The sequence below is a fragment of the Erpetoichthys calabaricus genome, chromosome 6 (genome assembly GCF_900747795.2).
Source record: "Erpetoichthys calabaricus chromosome 6, fErpCal1.3, whole genome shotgun sequence".
Lineage (NCBI taxonomy): Eukaryota > Metazoa > Chordata > Cladistia > Polypteriformes > Polypteridae > Erpetoichthys > Erpetoichthys calabaricus.
In genome coordinates, this window is record NC_041399.2 from 149,694,499 (window position 1) to 149,715,506 (window position 21,008).

Sequence of the window (21,008 nt, forward strand, 5' to 3'; positions counted from 1 at the left end):
AGTGGTTAATTTCAAAATGGTGCCATAAAAAGTAAGAAATCAGAATCAAAGAACATACAGTACTGTCCAAATAAGCCAAAATGTGCTTACTGCCTAGCAAATAAGATGCCTGTTACAATTTGAATGATCATGTGGTGTTGGTACCATTTATACAGCTGTTTAAAGACAGACAGACAGACAGACAGACAGACAGACAGACAGACAGACAGACAGACAGACAGACAGACAGATAGATAGATAGATAGATAGATAGATAGATAGATAGATAGATAGATAGATAGATAGATAGATAGATAGATAGATAGATAGATAGATCTTTATGCCCATTAATATATCTGCCTTAAGTGGGATGCACAATGTCACTTAGCAAATGAAAGCCAGCGGCTTATGTCACAAATGTATTCAAAAAGCAGTGCATGAGCAGCAGATGATGCATCAGGTGCAGCAAATAAACAGTAAGTTTGACATTCTTCAAGAAACATATGATAACGACAGTAAGTGTACAGGGCTGCAGTGTTATTGAAAGAAAGGCTGATCCCTCATCTTCTGTGACTGCCATGATTATGCTTTCTTCTGTCCTAGTAAAATCAATACTCTTTTTCTTCTTATTCCACTGTCCTACCCTTCTTAGTCTGACCCATTTCAATAATCCTGCTACTTTTCTATCACCTTTTAATACCTTATAATCTAAAATCACTAATTTTTTCTCTTGTTTCCAACCAGCAAACTAATCTCTGGATCCTTTACCCACTCATTTGTTTAAGTCTTGCTGCACTGATGTTGCTCCATTTATCTAAATCAATCTGTCTCTTCAGTCTATTCATTAGCAAATATTGGCTCTGGTTCTGATGTTTTCAGCCTCACAAAATATGCCCTGTTCCAAAGATGTCAACCATTTACTCTTTTTTTTCACCATCCTCCTGACCATCTTCGTTAAATAGTGTAGATAGAATACAGGTGGCACTCGGGTTATAAACAAGTTCCATTCCTGCCAACTTTTATAAATTGATTTTGTAAGTGTGAACTTGCATTGAAACGTTGAGTTAACGAAACACCTTCAGAAAAGCTTTTTTCACTGTCAGTTATTTTAAAATAAAACATTTCAAACTTTATAAAGTAAACTAATATAGCCACGACTAACTGACAGTTGATCCCTCAGCAGAAACGTACTGTCTTTGCTGAAGGATTGCTAAGAGTGTTGCCTCTCCTCCCAGCAATTATATTGCCTGAGATGGTACAGTTGGGACATGTATGTAGGATGCTGGGAAATAGAAGCGGCAACTTCTTCCAGTCATCTAAAAGGCCAGCTACTGATCAAGCTGCTTCCCTGTAAAAGACCTTATTGTGCGAGCTGGTGGTTACATTCAGGAAGAAAGTGCTGTCTGTGGTGAGGAATCACTTACTGTCACCTTCTCCTGTCAGCACCTAAATTCCCTGACATGACACAGCAGTGACATGTACTTATGATGCTAGGAATTACAAGCAATGGTTTCTGCCTCACAGTTAAAAGAACGGCTGCCAATCAAGATACTCACATGTGACAGACATTAATGCATGGATGCACATGCTTCCTGTTACATTCTGGGATCATATACACACATAAGCACCAAATGATTGAAAATGGTGACAGTGGATTGCACAATCCCTGACCATTAGTGAAGGCTGCTACATATTATTTCAAGTCAAAACTACAATAGTTTGCTTCATTTGTAAGTCAAAAGTGGAAAATTAATAGCAATTCCATTGAAAAGAAAGATCTGAAGGTTTTATGTGCTCACTCGTATCTGCAAATTGATTGTAATGTAAAGACTGCCATAACCCCAGACCCACCTGTATATGGCTTACATTCAAATAATTTGACACTTAACATAAATCATTTGTTTGAATCTTGCTTTTACAATTTGTAGATGGCGTCCTGCTTACTATTGATACTGAATATGCCCACCACTCTCCTAAAGCGGTGTCCCTAATCTTGTAGGCGTACTTTCTAGAATCTGAAGTGAATCCTGTATTTTCTGTCAAATGTGGTCACTTGTTCTTCTTGGTGAATCAAGGTGTCATTAACTTGTCAACTGTCAGCGCTTGGTTGACTTTGGTTGATGCTGTCACCAAACTAATTTATTAGCCAGCATGACTTGCTTGCAGCAGCTGTGCAACGGGTGACACCTCAGCACCACACTGAACAGTGTGAGGTTTTTTACAGTGGCTGGAGTGCCAATCCTGCCACCAACCCCTGAGTTTTCCCTGCAAGTTGGAGGACCTGCTTGCTGATGATAAGGCTATGCATGTTTATATGAAGTACACTTCTCAGTGCATTTGAAATATGGAGAACCTAAGACTGCCTCCAGATCATCTCTTCTGATGTCTGTGAACTGATGCTGAAGATGCTTCCTGTACTTTAATGAAGCAGTTCTAAATGTGTTTTACTTTAAGTTTTAATAAATATAACACAAAGAAATGTTAAATGATGTTTGTGAGTGCTTCATCTTAGTGATCAGACTTCTTACCCTGCCACAAGAACAACAGAATCCTGAAAATATGAGATTGTTCATTGTTGACCGTGATGATCATGAAAAGTGTCACATAAAAATGAGAAATGAAATGACTAATTTTAAGGAGTGAGGCTGTCAAAGATGCGTTCAGGGTGTGTGTTTTTTTGCTTTTTTTAATGAACTAATTGTCAGAAGGAGTGTACTATTAGCACAGCTATCGAAATAATTTGTGAAGAAACTTTTTGTCAATTTTAATAACAGCAGTAACCTCTTCTTATATGTAGGATTCAGCAGAGGATGCAGAAACTGAACCCTCAGCATCTCAGGCTGTGGTAATTATCGCTGGCTGTATCACAAAGCTGGAATTAGCTTTGCTGTAGTTATCTGGCGCTGTATCTAGTAATGTCCTGCATTACATCTGAGAAGAACCTTAAGTGCATTTCAAGTTAAACCCTGTGCAGTTTACCTGATGAAATGCCACTTACAAACTGTTGGATTATATAATGTACTGGCTCAGGTACTGATTACCTCATTGGAAGGTTGCAGGAGTTTCATGTGCTTTAGGTTCTTTTCACTGTATATGTTGTAAAAGCAGACTGCATCAAGATATTTTTGATGCTACAGTCTGTTGTGTTGTAGAAAACATTTGTGTACCAAAGTATCAGTGAAGGATATCAATTGAATTAACTTTCTTACAGGTTAATAACAATTTTCTAATTTTCGGTAGACACACTTTACTTATGTATTACATTGTTAAAGGCACACAGTATAATAAAGAAAAAGCTTTGAGAATCAGAATTGTATATCTTGTCACTGATACTTTCATCAATTCTTATTGATGTGCACACTGACAAAAGCCAAAAAATTATCTGTTGGCCAACATATCATTCTGCATGTCTATGGTGTTTCCCCTCCCATACAGTTTATGTTAATGAAATTTGACAATTGTTATCTTCCATTCAAAAAACGTGCACCCCAACAATATAGTAAAAAGTATGTGTTATAAATAAAGATGCAGGTATTGAACTACTGTATGTAATGTACTCAGTCTATCTGTCTAAAGGGTGCACATGAAGCTGTACAGTTGTCTTCTATTGGATATCTGGAGTCTATCTGCTACATTAAGGATCTGCATGGGTTTGCTAAGCCTTTATAAGAAATTGAATTGTCCTGATAATAGGCCAGGCAAGACCATAACAGTCTTGTACTGGTGATTTCCGAAATCTTATCTTAAAAAATTGATTCAAAAAGAAGACAAGACAATATCAATGAATTCAGATGTATAGCTGAATTGTAAATAATTACACTAGAGTACCAGAAAATACTAAATAGCCGGTGCTGCAAATAATTCTTTTTAGTGCTTGTAGTTCTTAAAATGTACAGCTCACTAACACCCTCTGCCTACTTGCATCATTTGTTCTTTTGCCAAAGAACATGAAAATAAAATTTTCATCACTGTAGTCATCCCCCCTTTCATTGTTAGAATATCAACATTTAGCTTGGTTTCTTTATAACTCTCTGAAAACATCTTCTAGAGCGTAGTACAAGATCTAGCAGAAGAAAATAATAAAGATGTCACTGAAGACTCTGAAGTTGACCAGGTAGATATTTCCAAATTAAGATTTCATCAGGTTTAAAACAATATTATAGTAGTACTAAGTCTGGCTAAGGATACATGACCAGTTTGTGGATATTTATATTGTAAACCATGGATGCTTAATACATTTACTTTTTATAAAAAATCTTTTCATATTAATCTGATTGTACCTTAAACTTTTTTTTAAAGGAGGTAATCAATGGGTTTGTATAATTTCATGTACATGTACGTATAATTTGAGTTTCTTAATTGTTGATAGTGTAGTTGATTATGAATTCAGAGTAAAGTAAAACACACCCATACATTATTTGTGATGCCAGCTGGAGATTTATAATAACTAGATGCTGTATATTGTGCTGTGTATGCAGTTACTTCCATTATTATACATTGCTTAATGCATTTTTACATACAGTATTGATTTATTTCCTAACTGCTATAACTTAATGGAATTGAAATACCCATGTATTTAACTATTGTATGTAGTGTTACCAGAATATGTTTTGATCTTTTTTTAAAGATGGCTTTAATATTATTTCTGCCAATGGCACTGATGCAGTGGTTAGCAGTGCTGCCTTGCTGCCCCACAGACCAGGTTTGAATCCTTGTTCTGTCTGTATGGAATCTGAACATGTAGATTCCTTCAGTTTGTTCCAGTTTTCCAAAAGACATTCGAGTAAAGGTGACTGACAATTCTAAATCTGTTTATGTACGAGTGAATGATATTGTGTGTTTGTGTATGTGTGTGTGTTTGTGGGTGCTCAGCATCAAACCAAGTTGATCCACACACAGCACATGCAGAGTTGATCCCTGCCTTGAACTGGCACCCTTTGGCTCTATAATAGAATAAGTACATACAGATACGTCACCAGATGCATGCTGGGTGGCACTGTTTTTCAGTGTTTAGCCTGTGCCTCACAGCATCAGTGGCCTAGGTTTTATTCTTAGCCTTGTCACTTTGTGAATTGAACTGTACAATTTCACAGCATATGTCTAATTTTTCTTCAGGATATTTATTCCCAGATGTGTAAGATATTAATTGGAACTTCTAAATTAGCCTGGGGTGTACATAGAGTGTTGAATGACTGCTCCGAAAATTTTCTTTCGCTGCTTCCCTGTGATGAAAGAAGTGTACTTAGAAAAATGATGAGTGTTTGAATATATCTTAATAAACCATTTTGACTCCTTGGGGAAACAGTAACTTAATTTAACTAATTAATTTGAAGCTAATATACCTTTATTTGTTCAGCAAATTACTTTCTATGAAGGAACACGATGTATAGGGTTTTTTGTCTATAAAGTGGTTACATTTTCCAATCTCCTTTCATTTTTCCTACTACAGGTAAAACAGACAATACCAGAAGTAATCATTGAACCTGCTTCAAATAATGAAGAGGAAGATGACGAGTTAGATGCTTTCAATGAATCAGAGACAGTGACACATGAAAGAAGTGATAATGGATCACCACCAGCATCTACACAAAATGAGCCAGAACTCACAGAAGAGAAACTTCAGCCAGAAGTAGAGTCTGCTTCTTCTGGCCAGCCAGATGTGGAAGTAAAGCCAGAACCCAATTCAGAGCAGAGCTTTCCAACTGGATACCAGTACAAGGTATTATACAGTTAAAGTGGGTGTATATTTATTAGGGATTTGCACTCACATAGGTTAGACAAAAAATGAATCACAACTAAGAATTTGTGAACTCAGTGATACACTATTAGTTGTTCTTGTAAGGACCACAGTGGCATCTCGGATAGACCAGACCAGGCCAGGCCATTCTTAGCAACAGTCCAAGGAATTCACAAACACTTTCAAGACAGCCAAGAGCTGTAATTACTCCTGTTTATCGTAATAGCATCAATAATAGTGCAAGGCCACTTGAAGTGCTTATGGGACAATTAACTCTGCTTGGCTAATTTGCAATGGCAGTGCTATAACAAGTTAATCACACCTCACCCACCTACCTCTAAAAATATTGCAGGGCATCCACTTCAGCAACCTGACAGGCCACATGTTTTGATTATTTTGTTATCTGAAATCGGCTGGATTTTCCTTACATTTGTAGTGGCTGGGATTGGCTCCAGCAGACCCCCGTGACCCTGTGTTCAGATTCAGTGGGTTGGAAAATGGATGGATGGATGGATTGTAGTGTATGTTATATGAAGGTTTATAATTGTAGCAGCAGTAGCATAGTTTAACAGACATTTAAATTACTGCTGGTATAGAAAGATAATTCAGTATCTTCCCTTCATACTTTAATTTATCAATAAATTATTGAACAGTTATTGCTTTACAATTTTTGGCCGTACCCTTTATTCTACTAGACAGTTTCATACTAAGAAAGTACCAGTTTCAGTATCAGTACCGCTCAAAGAAATCTACATTACTTAAGTGTTATAACACCTCTGAAAATGTCTTGAAGTTATGTGCACTTTATGTCATTATAGAGACGTAACACTGACTGATTCCTGTCTTGCGCTCAGTGCTGCTAGGGTAGGCTGAAGCCCCTAACCATCTTAAGTGTATTGAGTTATTTTGGGTTAATGTTACATTATGTCACATCATTTTAAAAATATCAATAGTATTATGTAATGAATCTGTGAAAGGCAATCACACAGTTTAGTGGTGTTAAAAAATTAACCAGAAGATGAACAGTAAAAGCAAGGAGGGACAGGACAAAGACTGAGAACCCAGGAACACAAAAAATCCAAAGTCAGAGATTTAATATGCAAAACAGGAACAAAAGTCAAAAATAATTACTTTGATTTCATTTGTCTAATTACACTAAACAGAGATTAATGCTGGTCGTGTCTTTTTTTTTATATTATTGGGTCAAAACTAGGTTGCTGCCTGTGACAGAACTTAATAGTCCCCATACTGATGATGTCTTCAAGTAAGAAAGCAATGTCAAGTAACAATGACTGTCAATGAGCACTGTTACTAAGAAACAACATTTCTGCACATATGATTTGAATTACAAAATAGCTGTTTCCGGTGTCCATAATCAAAATGAAAGCACCAATAAAAAGAAAAGCACTTGTGGAAAATGTAAAGAAATTATTTTATTTTGTAAAAAAACACAGGCTAATATACAAAATACTCTGCTATACCCAGCAGGATTTTCTATAATATATCATGCTAGGTTGATAACATCACTTCACAGGAGGCCCACCAAATTAGCAAACTGATTAAAAAGGCAGGGCTAGTTATGGGTTGCACCCTCAGTCTGCTGGAGTTAGTAGCAAAAGAGAGCATAATGACAAAAAGGATAGTCATTATGAACAGTATTGCATATTCACTGTCTCACACACCACCTTGAGTATTTTAGCTAATGAATTATTCAGTGGAAATTGGTTAAAAGCATTTAAAAATGCAAGAAAACTAATTGTCAAAGTACAAAATCTGAAAACAATAAACAAAGACTAAAAAATGGAAAGGGGGACCATAAAAACCACCAAAGTTATCCCTAATATTTAATAATCTGTTCGTGTTTGCATCATTCAATGCTGAAAACGTACATTTACACGATTCAGAACCATATGCTATGAGAATATGTGGTCCTGCAACAATTAAAGCTACTACAAGTTTAATTTCAAAGAAATATATTTTTAATCACGAAGAAGCAATGCAACATAGAGTCGAAAGAGTTAAACGATCAGATGTATTAGAAATTCTGCAGCCAATAATGGATACAAATCCATATGCCCAAAAGTATTGCGCTTTACACAAAATTTATCTGAAAAACAAGGACAAAGAAGTTTTCTTGGATTTCTTTTGGAATCCAAAAGATCACACTCACATATATAATAAACCAACATGTGACGAATTGTCAGTGATAATAGCATCGAAAGACGGAGATATCAAAGACAGAGTATATATTCATTTTTATCCAAAAGCACAGCACGATTCGTCGCAAGCGGCAGATCTGGGAAATGACTAGCATGTAGGGCCTGCATGGGGTTTGGCGAGTGAAGTGAGCAGGGGGCAGAGCCCCCTAGTTATTATTATTATTATTACTAATAATAGTAATTTTCATAAAAGTAGTACACATTTTAACAAAAAGAGAATTAAAAAAATGAGAGTATTCAAAATGTTGCATTCACATTTGAACAAATCCAAAGTCCAATAGCCAATATCACATCCTAAATGCAAAGTAGAGAATATAAACAAACTGAATATCAAAAATAAAGAACAAGAACCAAATGGGTATCCAAGAAGGTTGGGTCAAACAAACAAGCCAAGTCAAGTAGCCTCGATGAGGGGACCCCACACTCCTACGCTCAACATAAAGATAACAGAATACATAATAAATACACAACATAATAATGTAATAAAAAATTAAAAATACACAAAATGATACTCACAGGAAAAGTATCAAATATAAACAGAAAGAAAAACAGACAAAATTTACAATATAATAATAATATTTTTAAGATGATAAAAAAGTTACATAAAAGGAAAGGCACTAGTTAGGAGTTATAGAATAGCATATAACAGTATAACAACGCTTGCAAATTGCATCTTTCATGTCAATGTCTGTCTTCCCTGTAAACCATGAAAACCCAATTGAAACAGAATGTTCAGAGTAAGCATGGACAGAGCATTTTGCAATGTTGTCTCTGCAGCAGTGCTAAGTTAGCCATTTGCTTTATTTGGGAATGTACAAACCACGCATTTTGCTCTGCAAATATTATTAAAATATATTTCTGCTATCATTCCCACAGATGATAATAAGGAAAAAAAAATTCAGCATTGATCTTCATTGTATTGATGGTATATTGAGATGAAGAATCTTAGAATACTCTCGATTTTTCCCCCGCCTCTAGTAGCTACATATTGTTTGAAAACAATTAATTATGAAGCTTTCAAAGGACTGTATTATGAAATTTAAATTTAAGTCTCCATGGTGATAGTTGCTTTCAAGAGCAAGCCATGTCATATAAAAAGAGAAAAAAACTTATCTTTATTACATGCTGAGGCAGAGCCTTGCCTTTACCATTTTCAAGTCATCTTTCTGAATTCAAAGCACATAGAGAGTTTTTGTTTTGCCTTTATGGCGGGTTCATCTACTTCAGCTTACAAGTCCAGCTTTCACTGCATTGAAAACTCATTGTTTTGCTTTACACCTTTAAACAGAGCATCATTTCATTTATCTATCACAGATTAAGCAAATGAATTGTGCACATGGTGAGCAGTATCACTTTCATATGAGCATTTGAAAGGTAAGAAGTACAGGTTGTTACTGCTAGGGTGTATCTCAGACAGTCAACCTTCAGACACAATCACACACCCAGGTTCAAAGGCATGTTTTTATTTTCTTTCATACCTTAACCATTTTTTTCTTTTACAAATTATTGTCCTTTCCTTCTTTAACTAGTAAGCTTTGTCATCCTCCTCCACTAACTCCAACTCATTCTAATGACCAGAGGGATCCTTTTTGAAGCTGATCCCGGGAGTACATCCAGTGTGACAATATGGTTTCCGTGAAGCACTTCCAGGTCAAGCAGAACTAGGGAATCCATTCCCGGACGGGTTTATCCATTCCCGGGAATTTGGGAATCCCGCATTTCATTCCAGGGAATCCCGGGCTCCCAGGGATGACACAGTGCATGGGCATCTCACATGTGAACGGTTTTAGAACGACCGACACTTATTTTTAATAAAACTACTGCAATATGTTGACACAAATTAAAGACTAACTTTATCCAGAAGCAGTTCATGCTGTCATATAAGTACATGTATCTTTAGTTGTGGTAATAAGAGCATAGAAAGCACAACGTGTCCAGCACACGGTCGTCCAGGCGAGAGCGCACCTTCGTGCAGAGTATGCCAGCCGCTGAGAAAGCACGCTCTGCCTCCACTGAAGTAGGAGGCACAGTTATCAGATACTGATACACTTGTTCTAAACAACGCCCGCGCTTGCCATTGCTCTAAAACACTGCCGTCTCACTTTTACTGATGCATCCAGTTTCTTGTCATCATTCTGTGATGGCAAGTTTCTTGGCACAGACAATGCGGATGCAACAGACCGACGCATTGCAATTTCAAGTTTCTGTTCAAAGCTGTTGTCTGATGAAGTGCAAGCTGCAGCAATGGAGCCACCTTAATTATTTTCAACTATAACTATTATTTCTTGATTGATTTTTACACTTTTACACGCTATATATGCAAGCTTGGCCGTTCCCGTTTTCCCAGGAATTACAGCAGTTTCATTCCCAGGAATGCGGGACTGAAAAAAGGCATTCCCTAGGCAGAACCTCACTAGGACAGGGCTTCCTCCCTCACCTCCACACAGACCCCCGCAGAGCTCCCACCGGGAGCCTCTTCAACCTGCCATCGGCGAGAATGTTTCAGAAGGTTGAGCTGGCAAATGAGGACACCACACAAAGCAAGGGGAAGGTGCAAAGTGCTCAGTGCTTTTATTAAAAAAAAGAACAAAATAAGTGTTCAAAAATGCAGTGCTTCCAAACAATGTCCAATAAATAAATAATCCATTAAAATAGTGTAGTGGGAATCCGTGAGATAAATAAACCTTAAAAGAAAACTAAAATCAGTGTCACACCCAGCGAGTCATTGTTTATTCCCGACTTGGATGAGCCCAACACAATTCCTTCTTTGTCTCCCCAGCTCACCCATAGCGCACTCAGCTGGCAGAGACACTAGCAGCCACACTCCTCTCCTTCTGACCCCCGTCTTAGCCACCTCGAGCAGTAACAGCCAGACCGCTCAGGGTCGGTTGTCCTCCCGTCTTCCTTCATGCTCTCGCAGTTGTCCCTCTGATCCCTGAGGAGGATGCCACCTCGACCACAGCCACTCCTCAAAGAATAGTCAGCAGGCACGATCCACATCTAGAGTACCAAACCTTTGCTCCTACATGGGACAAACAACTGCGCTGCCTTTCCACACTCTGGCTGGCTGGCTGGCCGGCTGGCTTGACCTGCCTCTCCACCTACTGCTGTTCTCATGGCTCTTCTTCTCTTTCCTCTACATTCTGTCTGTTTTTTGTTCTCTCCCCCTTGCACTCTGGGACATGGTACAACTGCAGCAATCAGCAGCTCCTTGCACCAATTAGGGTCATGGGCGATCCTGCACCTGTGCACCAAGTGCAGGGCCTTCCGACCCCGCATCACGCAAAAGGAACTGCTCTTACCCCGCTACCATGCCCCAACCTGAAGAAGCAAGTCTGGTGATTATTTATTTAAAAGATGCCAATCAGCCATGGACCTCACTTTACCTCAAAGCTGCTCATAGGGACTACCAATCCCATACTGCCCAGCAGGTGTACTGTTAGATCCTTGCTGAGAGAAATGCTACCACCCAGCATAATAGAGAAACATTAGGTTCTGGGAGGCAGATGGCCACTGTCTTCCTTTCTCTATTTTGGCCTTCCATCAAGGAAAAAGAGCATCAGCAATCCTGGTTGGGATGCTCATCCACCCATGGTGCCCATCTCTGATGGCTTCCTGGCTGGAAAAAAAGAACATAATGCATTTTTGTTGGGATATTCATCCATCCCTTCTGTTCATCATTTATAATTGTCCTTCCTGCTGGGTCATAAATTACAAGGTCCTTCAAAAGATCCAATATATATTGTAAAAATCCTTATATGCAGTAAAACACAGTTTTACAATAATGACAAAATCAGATGAAAAAACATTAAATATTGCCTAATCTTTCTCTTATTTTAGGTTATTCTGCTGCATGATTTTCAGGCTGCAAATTCAGATGAACTTGAGCTAAAGAAGGACGACATTGTCTTAGTTATTCCCTGTGAAAGAGCTGAAGATCAGGTAATGAAACTAGCCGTCCATAGTTATTAAACCTTTGCTTACAATGACAAGTATATAATAGAATTATCATGGCAGCACCATATTAACCAGTTTTGCACAGGAATATGTGCAGACTTTTTTTAGATAGTCATTCTTTTACACTTAAGAAATGGAAAATGGAAAAACACTCTCTTTTACAATGGTGTGAGTTTTATGCTGTGCAAAATAACAAATATCCAACATATGTGGCAGAGAACAAATAAATAATGACAAAAAAGTCAAGGAATCATTAAGTGTACAAAATTATCAGCTTTTGCAGATATAACAGACACACTGTGGAAACCCTTTTGATTCAGAATGCCAGTCACTCTGTGCGAGTCACCAACTCTTCCTTTAGCAAAAGAACCCCAGACCATCACACTTCCTCCTCCATGTTTGACAGTTGGTGTCACACAGTGAGGGACCATCCTTTCACTAACTCGATGCGTGATGAACTGAAGATTTCAAATTTCGATTCATCAGTCCGTAAGATTTTCTTCCAGTCTTCAGTAGTCCTTAACTGGTATTTTAAGGCCCTATTTTGTTCTTTAAGGAATGGCTTTTCTCACTGCCGCTCACCCTGCCAACCCTGCAGCACAAAGTCTCCTCTTCACAGTAGAAACTGAGACTTGCTTTTTCGACCACTGTTAAGCTCTGCTTGAAGCTGTTGTGTAATATTATCTAAGTAGTACTTCAGAGGGTGTAGTAACATAGTCTATAACAACTCTGCTTTAAAAACAGACAGAGGGTTTTTAAGTAATAAACAGAAGTTGGGACACCTATGTGAATTGTTTGCTTCAACTTGCAAGGCTTAATTTACTTTACTTGCTGCAGGACATCTGTAGGCTCTATCCTATTAGTTGTTCCCTGAAGAACGCCTATTTGAAAAATGTTGAAATTTCTTTTTTTTCAGCTTTTGCTAACCTAAAGTTTACATTTAAACCTGTGGTAGTTTACTATTTATCTTTTCACCATTTTAGGTGATTCATTGCATTTTAACTGATTAAATTTGAAAATAAACTGGAAGAACACAGGTTTTCTAAAGCATTTGACTGGTATTGTATTTATATATAATATATAGTAACCAAAACGTGGCACCATTGAGCCCCAAATGGCAGACACAATAATGCCCAAAAGAATTCTGGTTCTAATAAAACGTATTTATTTAACCACCACATCTTCAGAATTAACAACATGTACAAAGATCAGTCACACATTTATAATACAGTCAATTTCTTCCTCCTTCCTTCCTCCAAGAGTGTCATCTGCTGCCTCCCAACTCTGGCTCAGGACTGCTTCCCATGTCATCGCATTGCCTGTTGGGAGAACCTCTGGGCCATGTGGGAACCAGTATTGTTCTCCTACAACAGCACACTCTGGTGGTAACCAAGTACCCCAACAGGGCTACACTTTACCAACTTTTTTGAGCTAGTAAAAAATGTTTTTTATATAGCATAGTGTTACATCTGACATTCCACTAAGAGCCTGGTTAAAAAAAAGCACTGGAACCTGTAGCTGTAGAATTAGAATTGTGAACATTCCTCTAAATCCATTATTTGAAATATTTGTTGACATACAGTGTCTATAAAGAGTATTCACCCCTTACAAGTTTGCACATTTTATTGTCATACAGCACTGAATCACAGTGGACTTAATTTGGCTTTTTTGAAATTGATCAACAAAAAAGGATCTTTTATGCCATGGCAGCATAGTAGTTGGGGTTTTATGGGGCTGCCCTGTTGGGTTCTGTGGTGGCCACCTATGGGAGATGTCAGATGCTGACTCCACAAGAACTGGTATTGGTTCTGCCCAGCCCAGAAGTCCTTACCAGAGGTGACTGATTGAGCAACAGAAGTAGTCCTGGGTTGGGATGTTAATAGAAAGCCCTCCTCATGGCCCAGGGAGTCAAAGTCAAGAGAGGAGCTGGACCACACTCCCCTGACAAGAGTGGAGGAGAAAAGATAAGAAGAGGATTGGAAGGAATGATGTACTACTGAGCAAAAGGAGGATGTTAGCGATAGATAGATAGATAGATAGATAGATAGATAGATAGATAGATAGATAGATAGATAGATAGATAGATAGATAGATAGATAGATAGATAGATAGATAGATAGATAGATAGATAGATAGATAGATAGATAGATAGATAGATAGATGTACTGTTTGAAAATAAAAATAACCTGTGGTTGAACCCAGGCCTCACCTTCTGTAGTTGCTTGTAGTTTGGGGGAATAAGTGGTGCCCCATAGTGGCAACACTATACTACAAAAAATGAAATCTAAGCAAGTGAAATGTATTTGTATCATGACATTAAGTCTTGTTTTCCTTACTGTAAGAATTATTCACTAATCAAAAAATTGCATTTTGTTTATGCAAAATTTAAATTTTAAATTCTTCTTCTTCTTTTCGGCTGCTCCCATTAGGGGTTGCCACAGTGGATCATCTTCTTCCATACTGTACCTTTCTGTCCTCTGCATCTTGCTCTGTTACACCCATCACCTGCATATCTTCTCTCACCACATCCATAAACCTTCTCTTAGGCCTTCCTCTTTTCCTCTTGCCTGGTAGCTCTATCCTTAGCATCATTTTGCCAATATACCCAGCATCTCTCCTCTGCACATGTCCAAACCAACGACTCTCTGACTTTGGCTCCAAACCGTCCAACCTGAGCTGTCCCTCTAATGTACTCATTTCTAATAATTTTGAATAATTTAAATAAATCTGGATATTAGAAGCAAACAGACAGCCCAAATTAGAAGGGGTTTGCAGTATCATAACTATTAAAGGTTTCATTACGCTGATTTTTTAAAGGGGTCAACAAAACAGGAATATTTTGGGGTGCCAACATGATGGCCCTCCATGTTTACTGACAATATCCCAATGAAGAAAATGATACTTGATGGCATGGGAAAAATAACAAAAATAACTGCTACTTAATCGAGTGGCGTCTATGCATTCAGCTCTGCCGATGGGTCTTCTGAGCTGGAGCTCCTTCTGTCAGGTTGTCTCCATGATAAAAGACACCTCCTTCCGGGTGGTCATCCTTTTGAAGCTCTGGATCAGAAGGTGAAGGGTCAGTTGCCCTCAGGTGGAGGTTTCTTAAGACTGTGGAGGAAGAAAATGACAAGACATAAAAAAGCAGCACCCCCTGTTGGCCCAGGGTGGTATCACATTCTTGACAATAGCTTGGATGGTGATCCTCAGACGCACATGCGTGACAGGAGATAGTGTTGTAAATTGTGTTCTGAGATTTTTCAAGTAATGTAAACAGATAAATACATTTTGAGGTAAGATTGCTATACTCACTTTTCCTGTAAAAAATTGTATTGCTGATTGGGTGAGGAAAACTATCAACATTTTGCATCTGGAGAGGGTGTGTAACTGCTCAAAGTAAATGCATTTCAAACGACAACCTACTGTTTTTTTTTTTCAATTTAATGTTTAGAATTCAAAGAAGCCATGTTTGACTGATTTATCGATATAGCAACACTTTGAACTCATCCCTATTATAAAGAGAATTACATTTCGTCTGATCCCAATAATAAAATACTGTGTGCTGTTTCTGCTATCTTTGCTAATAAGCCTTTCTTTCTGTTTGATTCTTTTAAGGATGCTGGCTGGCTTCAGGGAATTAAAGAAAAAGACTGGTGGCAGTTTGGTGATATGACATATAAAGGATTATTTCCTGAAAACTTCACTCAGAAAATAGAATAGAAGACGGCATCTAACTTTGACAGCAAGCTTAAACCAGCCAAGCAAGACGTCCGTGGCAGGATACAGTCAACTTGTGGTTCTGCGCACCCTGGTGATTCCTTTACCAAACGGCTGAAGTGGATGACTTTTAAGCAAACTTATAATGTGAAACCTGGAGCATGAAGCAAGAATAAGGCATAATTTCTTCTGAAGCCAATAAATAAATCTGTTCTTCTTTGTTTAAGCAGCAATGAATTTATCTGTGCTTTGTTGGCGCTTTGGTGGTCCCATATGTAATCCTTTCCTCTGAAAATCAGAAAAGAAAATAATGAATTCCTCCTGAACAATGACCTTATCTTTTCTGCACTATGTGTGTTGTATTCATTTGAAGCTCTTCAGCAGATTTAATTCGTAAAATGTACTCACATACGAATTGGTACCGTTAAAAGTGTACAATGGTTGCTGCCGACGTTTTTCAATGTTTACTTTTTGGTATAAATGTTATCTTGCATCATCGGTTTTGTTCTATGTAGTTACATTTGCCAGGTGTGTGGTTATGATGTTGTTTGGCATTTTGATGTTCATATTCTCCTTAAATAAAACTTGCTGCTCATATGCCAAAATCAATTAAACAAAATGACAAGCAAACATGATCTCCAGTTAAATTTCAATATTGGGCATGAAACATAGCGTTAAAAAAGACAACTTAAGAGAGCAGTGTGGGTTGTTGGTACATTTCTGAGAAACAGAAACTTCAGCAAAATGAGGTTTATGTATAGCCGTGCAAGATGCTTTATTTAAACTTCAACAAAATATAACCAGTACATTATGGTGAAATACAGCATATTTTAAGTTATGTTAAACATGTTACATGAACTCTACTTTTTTTCATTCCAGTTTTTCATTAAGCAACAGGGACAAAATAAGTTATGCAATATATACTACAGTACCAGTATAGTTCCCTGAAACTTGTCAGTTTAAAAGTAGATCAAGACACTCGAGTGTGCTTACACAGTCAGACTTCATAGTAGATCTCGTTGTGATGTACATGTTCATGTTTCTTAATTTAAACTGAATAAAAATTGATTCACAAAGATAATAATCACATTGCTTCGTTTTTTTCATAATTTATTTAATTGTGTTTTTGGAGCTTCAGCATACCACTTGAGACATTTGTGATGCTCATTCACTGATGTTCTACTCACTTGTCATGGTGAGAGCTGTGTTGTTAAGACTTGGGGAATACCAAGTGACCAACAATGACATCTAATCACTTCAGTGTGCCCTGGTTCTCCTTCCATTTGAGCATTCTCCCTACATTCCCTTAACAGGTTTATCTCAATAAAGGGCTGCAGCGTCTCTACTTTGTGGTCATCCAGAATCAAAGAGCTTCTCAATCTGTCATGGAAAATGAGCCCAGCAACCCGAAGTAGAAACCATCTTTCAACTACTTGCACCATCAGCCTTATTCTTTTGATGAATATTGCCAGGCAAGAGAAAAAGAGGAAGGCCTAAGAGAAGGTTTATGGATGTGGTGAGAGAGGACATGCAGGTGATGGGTGTAACAGAACAAGATACAGAGGACAGTAAGATATGGAAGGAAATGAACCTCTGTGGCAACCTCTAACAGGAGCAGCTGAACCATAATGGTTTGCATGATAACTCAGACATTCTCTGTTTAGAAGAGGGATGTCAGGACCAGCACTTGCAGCGAGGTGTTGAGGTGTTGTTTGTGGACAAAGGTTTCCTGGCTAGATGTTCTTTTCCTGATTTATCTCAAAGGGAAAGTAGACTTTAAAAGAAAAGGATATGCACGGTTCTTAATGGGGCAGGTAGACAGTACGTCTTCGGCAAGGGCAGGTGCATACTATGTAATCTTTGCCTTTATTTTCCTATAGCAGACACATTTTTGAGATCTGCAACAAATTACAGCCAAATTGGTGCTCTTGCCTATCGCCAAGACTCATTAAATATGAACAGTTCAGATAGGCGTTCTATCGCAAACATAATGCTGTAAAAGAAGCCCGGACACAAACAGATGCTGAGACAGCCAGATGTCCAAAACACAGCACAGCACTCACAGTGCACAAACCCCAATAATGCTCAAACCCCGATTAACCTCCAACAGCATTTCCGGGTGTGGCAGAAGTGCTGCAGGTCTTGTTTCCGGAGCTGTCCAGGTACCCACTGGTGGTGACCACGGACCACAACAGGTTGGAGCTTCTAAGCCCCAAGCCCGTAGTCCCGATGCAACCCAGGGGGGCTGCCCTCTCATGTCCCCGGGTGTAAATTGCCCTTCTCCTGGTCCCCTGCTCCTCCAGGTCTCCCGGTAGGGCACAATCTCCAGTCATCCATCACAATGCTTAGACATTTTCAAGTAAGTCTGAAATTACTGCCAGCAAGTGTGAGCAGACATTTGACAAATAGGGAAAACAACGATGAGCAAATGCCAGTGGGAGAGAAAACCAGAAAGTTGAGGCAGTAGCAAGTACTAAATAACTTTGAAGAAGGTTCCTCCACAGCCTGTGTGTACCCAAGAAATGAAGAATGTGTTAGGGGACCTCTGCAAGAGTACAAATGCCTATTTGATGTCTCATCTGAAAATGATCTATACTGGCTTCAAAATGTCACTTTTGGGAAAAAAAATTAAGCTTCATGATCAGATGCTTTTTGTTGTTAATTTATAACAAGAAAATATGATGTGTAAGATGAGTAGTACAGTATAGCAATTTGGGTATTTTGAAAGTCTATACAATGAAAATGTTGTGTTCAGTTGTAGTTTCTGCCAGAACGCTAGGGGGAGTTCTTATAAAATGTGTTACCTGTTGAAAGGATAGCAAAGGAGTTTAGGAATGAAAAAGAAAGTCTTCTTGATTGGTGATCGTTCGTGCCTGTCGTAAAATAAAGAAGTTAACGTTCTGAGTTATCCCTGGCTTGCTAATTATTTTATCCTGCTCTGGACATAACAGAAATGCTGACAGTTTTTTTCTTTCTTTCATGCAAATTTAAACCAGACCAAATGACATCACTCTATTGTGTGTCTTTTTCAATTATGTGTGTCTCTTCCAGCACTAAGATTTACTAAGTCATCATCTTTCAGATATGATTTTCTCTATTCAACTGGCCACATTTGTTTTCAGTCTTCTGTTCTTTTTCAGTTTTCACGTTATACCTGTTACCTTCTAATCTATTTGAGCATTAACAACAGAATAAACTGTGCCTGCCCTTTAAATTAGCTTGTTGATTCAGAGGGCCTCTCTTGAAGTGATGTTACCAAGCCAGCACATTATATTATATATTATACAGTATTACTCACATTAAAGGAAAAACAGTCTGCTTTTCCCTTTAACTCTTTCGAGATGGATGTCGACATACAACGCCATGTAGGAGTGTCTGCACGCAGCTGCCCGCCACTACACCAACGCATTCAGCACTATGATCAGCTGGGGACCAGTCAGATTGTAGCGGGGCTACACAGTAAGTGTTTTCAATGTTTGTGCTGAGTGCGTTTTGTTTCCATCGTCCCGTTTGCTGTTTATAATGTGTGCGTCAGTGAATGTTGTCCCCATAAATAATAGGGGATGGATGATGGAGAGGGACCGCAGCCCCGAGATGGATAGCACCTGTTCACAATCAATTACATCCAGCTCTTTACTATTTAAACAATCAGGAGGGAAAAGGAGGGGGAGGAAGGAGAAAGACGGAGATTTCATTTCATGACAATGAACCACCATTACCTGCTATTTTTCACATTGTGCTATTGTATCCAGTTTGTTTTTCTTTCCGCTGGATTTACTTCAGTTCAATCATCGCCAAAGACCCTGGAGGTTTGGACTTCATTATCCACCACACGCCGAGGACTAACATATTTCCATATTTCTGGGAGATTCAAACACATCACTTATCTGTTGACCAGTCATCCATATTCAGGACAGTAATATACCCGGACTCAAGTTCACGATCATTGTCTTTTCCGTATTCATTCGCTGTTTTTTGTGTTGTGTGTGTTATACGTTACAAGGGCAAGGGAGGGTTTGTTATTGTGTATATATGGTGGTTTTCACGTTGCTGCTTTGGTGGAGGGATATATAAATTATTTTCTATGTGGGGAATGTGCAGTAGTGTTTTGTTGTTGTGTTCCATTTAATATATTTCACTTATTTGACATACCTGCTTTTGCGTGCTTCTGTTTAAACCGTTGATTGAGGGGAAAATATTATTTGTTAGAGGTATCCAGGCCACAGGTCTTGGTAGCGTAGCTGCCGGCTGGGTAAGGGGTTGGCCGTTACAAGACGATGCTGGTACATCACTTTCGTTTTCGATCTCCAGATCACTTGCATCAAAATCAGAGTCCAATAAGTCAGAGTCCCATTCAGCAATAATATGCAATAACGCTGTCCACGGAGCATTTTGCTTTGCACATTCGCTTCGCTGTCTCGCCAGAGCCGGGCGGCACCTCCATGAAGATGGCTTGGATGGGAAGAAAAGGCTGCTCTGCTGTACATTCCTGCCAGCTGGCGAAAAAATATTCAGCCCTCAAAGAGTTAATATGTAGTTCTGCTGTGTTACAAGACCAGTCCAACCTGTCATTAATGTTGACCCCCAAGAGCCTGTTGCAGAGCAGCACCTCCACATCCACTCCCTGAACAATGACCGGACGTAATGTCTCCTTGGTACAGTGTATGTCAAAAACAAGTTCCTTGTTTTTGCTGATGTTAAGTTACAGACAATTCTCTTTGCACCAAGAAACAAAATTCTTCACCTAAATCCTATAATGTGTGCCCATCAATACGATTCAGGATGAAGGACAATTTATCTCACCAGATTACTACTCTCCACTTCCCAGGAGACCACAACTTGAACTCTCTGTGCTGCTTTGCTGACAAAATTGCATTTTAATATTTAATATGAGGTTTATGCTGCATCTGTGAAGTGCTCAACATATTATTCTGGAACATTTTAGCTTACATACTGTAAAAGTGTCTATTTCTCATTTACTGTTATGTAACAAGACCTTAAACCAAGGCTGCTTTTGCTTTTAATAACACTCCGAAAGCATCAATAAAGTGGCTATTCATCTCTGCAGTGAGACCTACTAAAATAACTTCACTCTGGAACGGTCAGAAGTGTCTTAAGTGGGACATATTTCTTTTGATATTACATACTTCGGTATAAGACGCGTGACTATTCACAAGTAATTTTACCAGCATATCGAAAGGCTCTTAGGAGGTGCAGCGGTAGCAGTACTACTGTGTAGTAAGGAGATCCTGGGCTCTCTAGATGTTCATTTTAAAGGGGAAGCACCAGGGACTTGATTATAAAGAACAGATTCCTGTCTGAGATTTTGACCTCATTTTAATGGATTATTTGATTTTTTTAAACTCCACGAATGCTCTTGGTTTTATGGATTATTTACT

The 21,008-nt window shown here is 38.5% G+C and overlaps 1 protein-coding gene across 9 annotated transcripts in view; it reads left to right on the forward strand.

The window, feature by feature from the left end:
- amph (amphiphysin) overlaps positions 1–16,693 on the forward strand; it is a 288,814-nt gene extending 272,121 nt beyond the window's left edge. For 4 of the 9 annotated variants that reach the window (XM_051928840.1, XM_051928844.1, XM_028803982.2 and 1 more), the window contains 5 exons: positions 2,777–2,824; positions 4,028–4,093; positions 5,429–5,698; positions 11,776–11,877; positions 15,508–16,693. In XM_051928840.1, the coding sequence (XP_051784800.1) occupies positions 2,777–2,824; positions 4,028–4,093; positions 5,429–5,698; positions 11,776–11,877; positions 15,508–15,612 (591 nt within the window). In that variant the 3' untranslated portion in view covers positions 15,613–16,693. The remainder of the gene's footprint in view (positions 1–2,776; positions 2,825–4,027; positions 4,094–5,428; positions 5,699–11,775; positions 11,878–15,507) is intronic. The other 5 variants (XM_051928842.1, XM_051928843.1, XM_051928845.1 and 2 more) reach the window with 2 other exon arrangements.
- Positions 16,694–21,008: the final 4,315 nt, after the last annotated feature.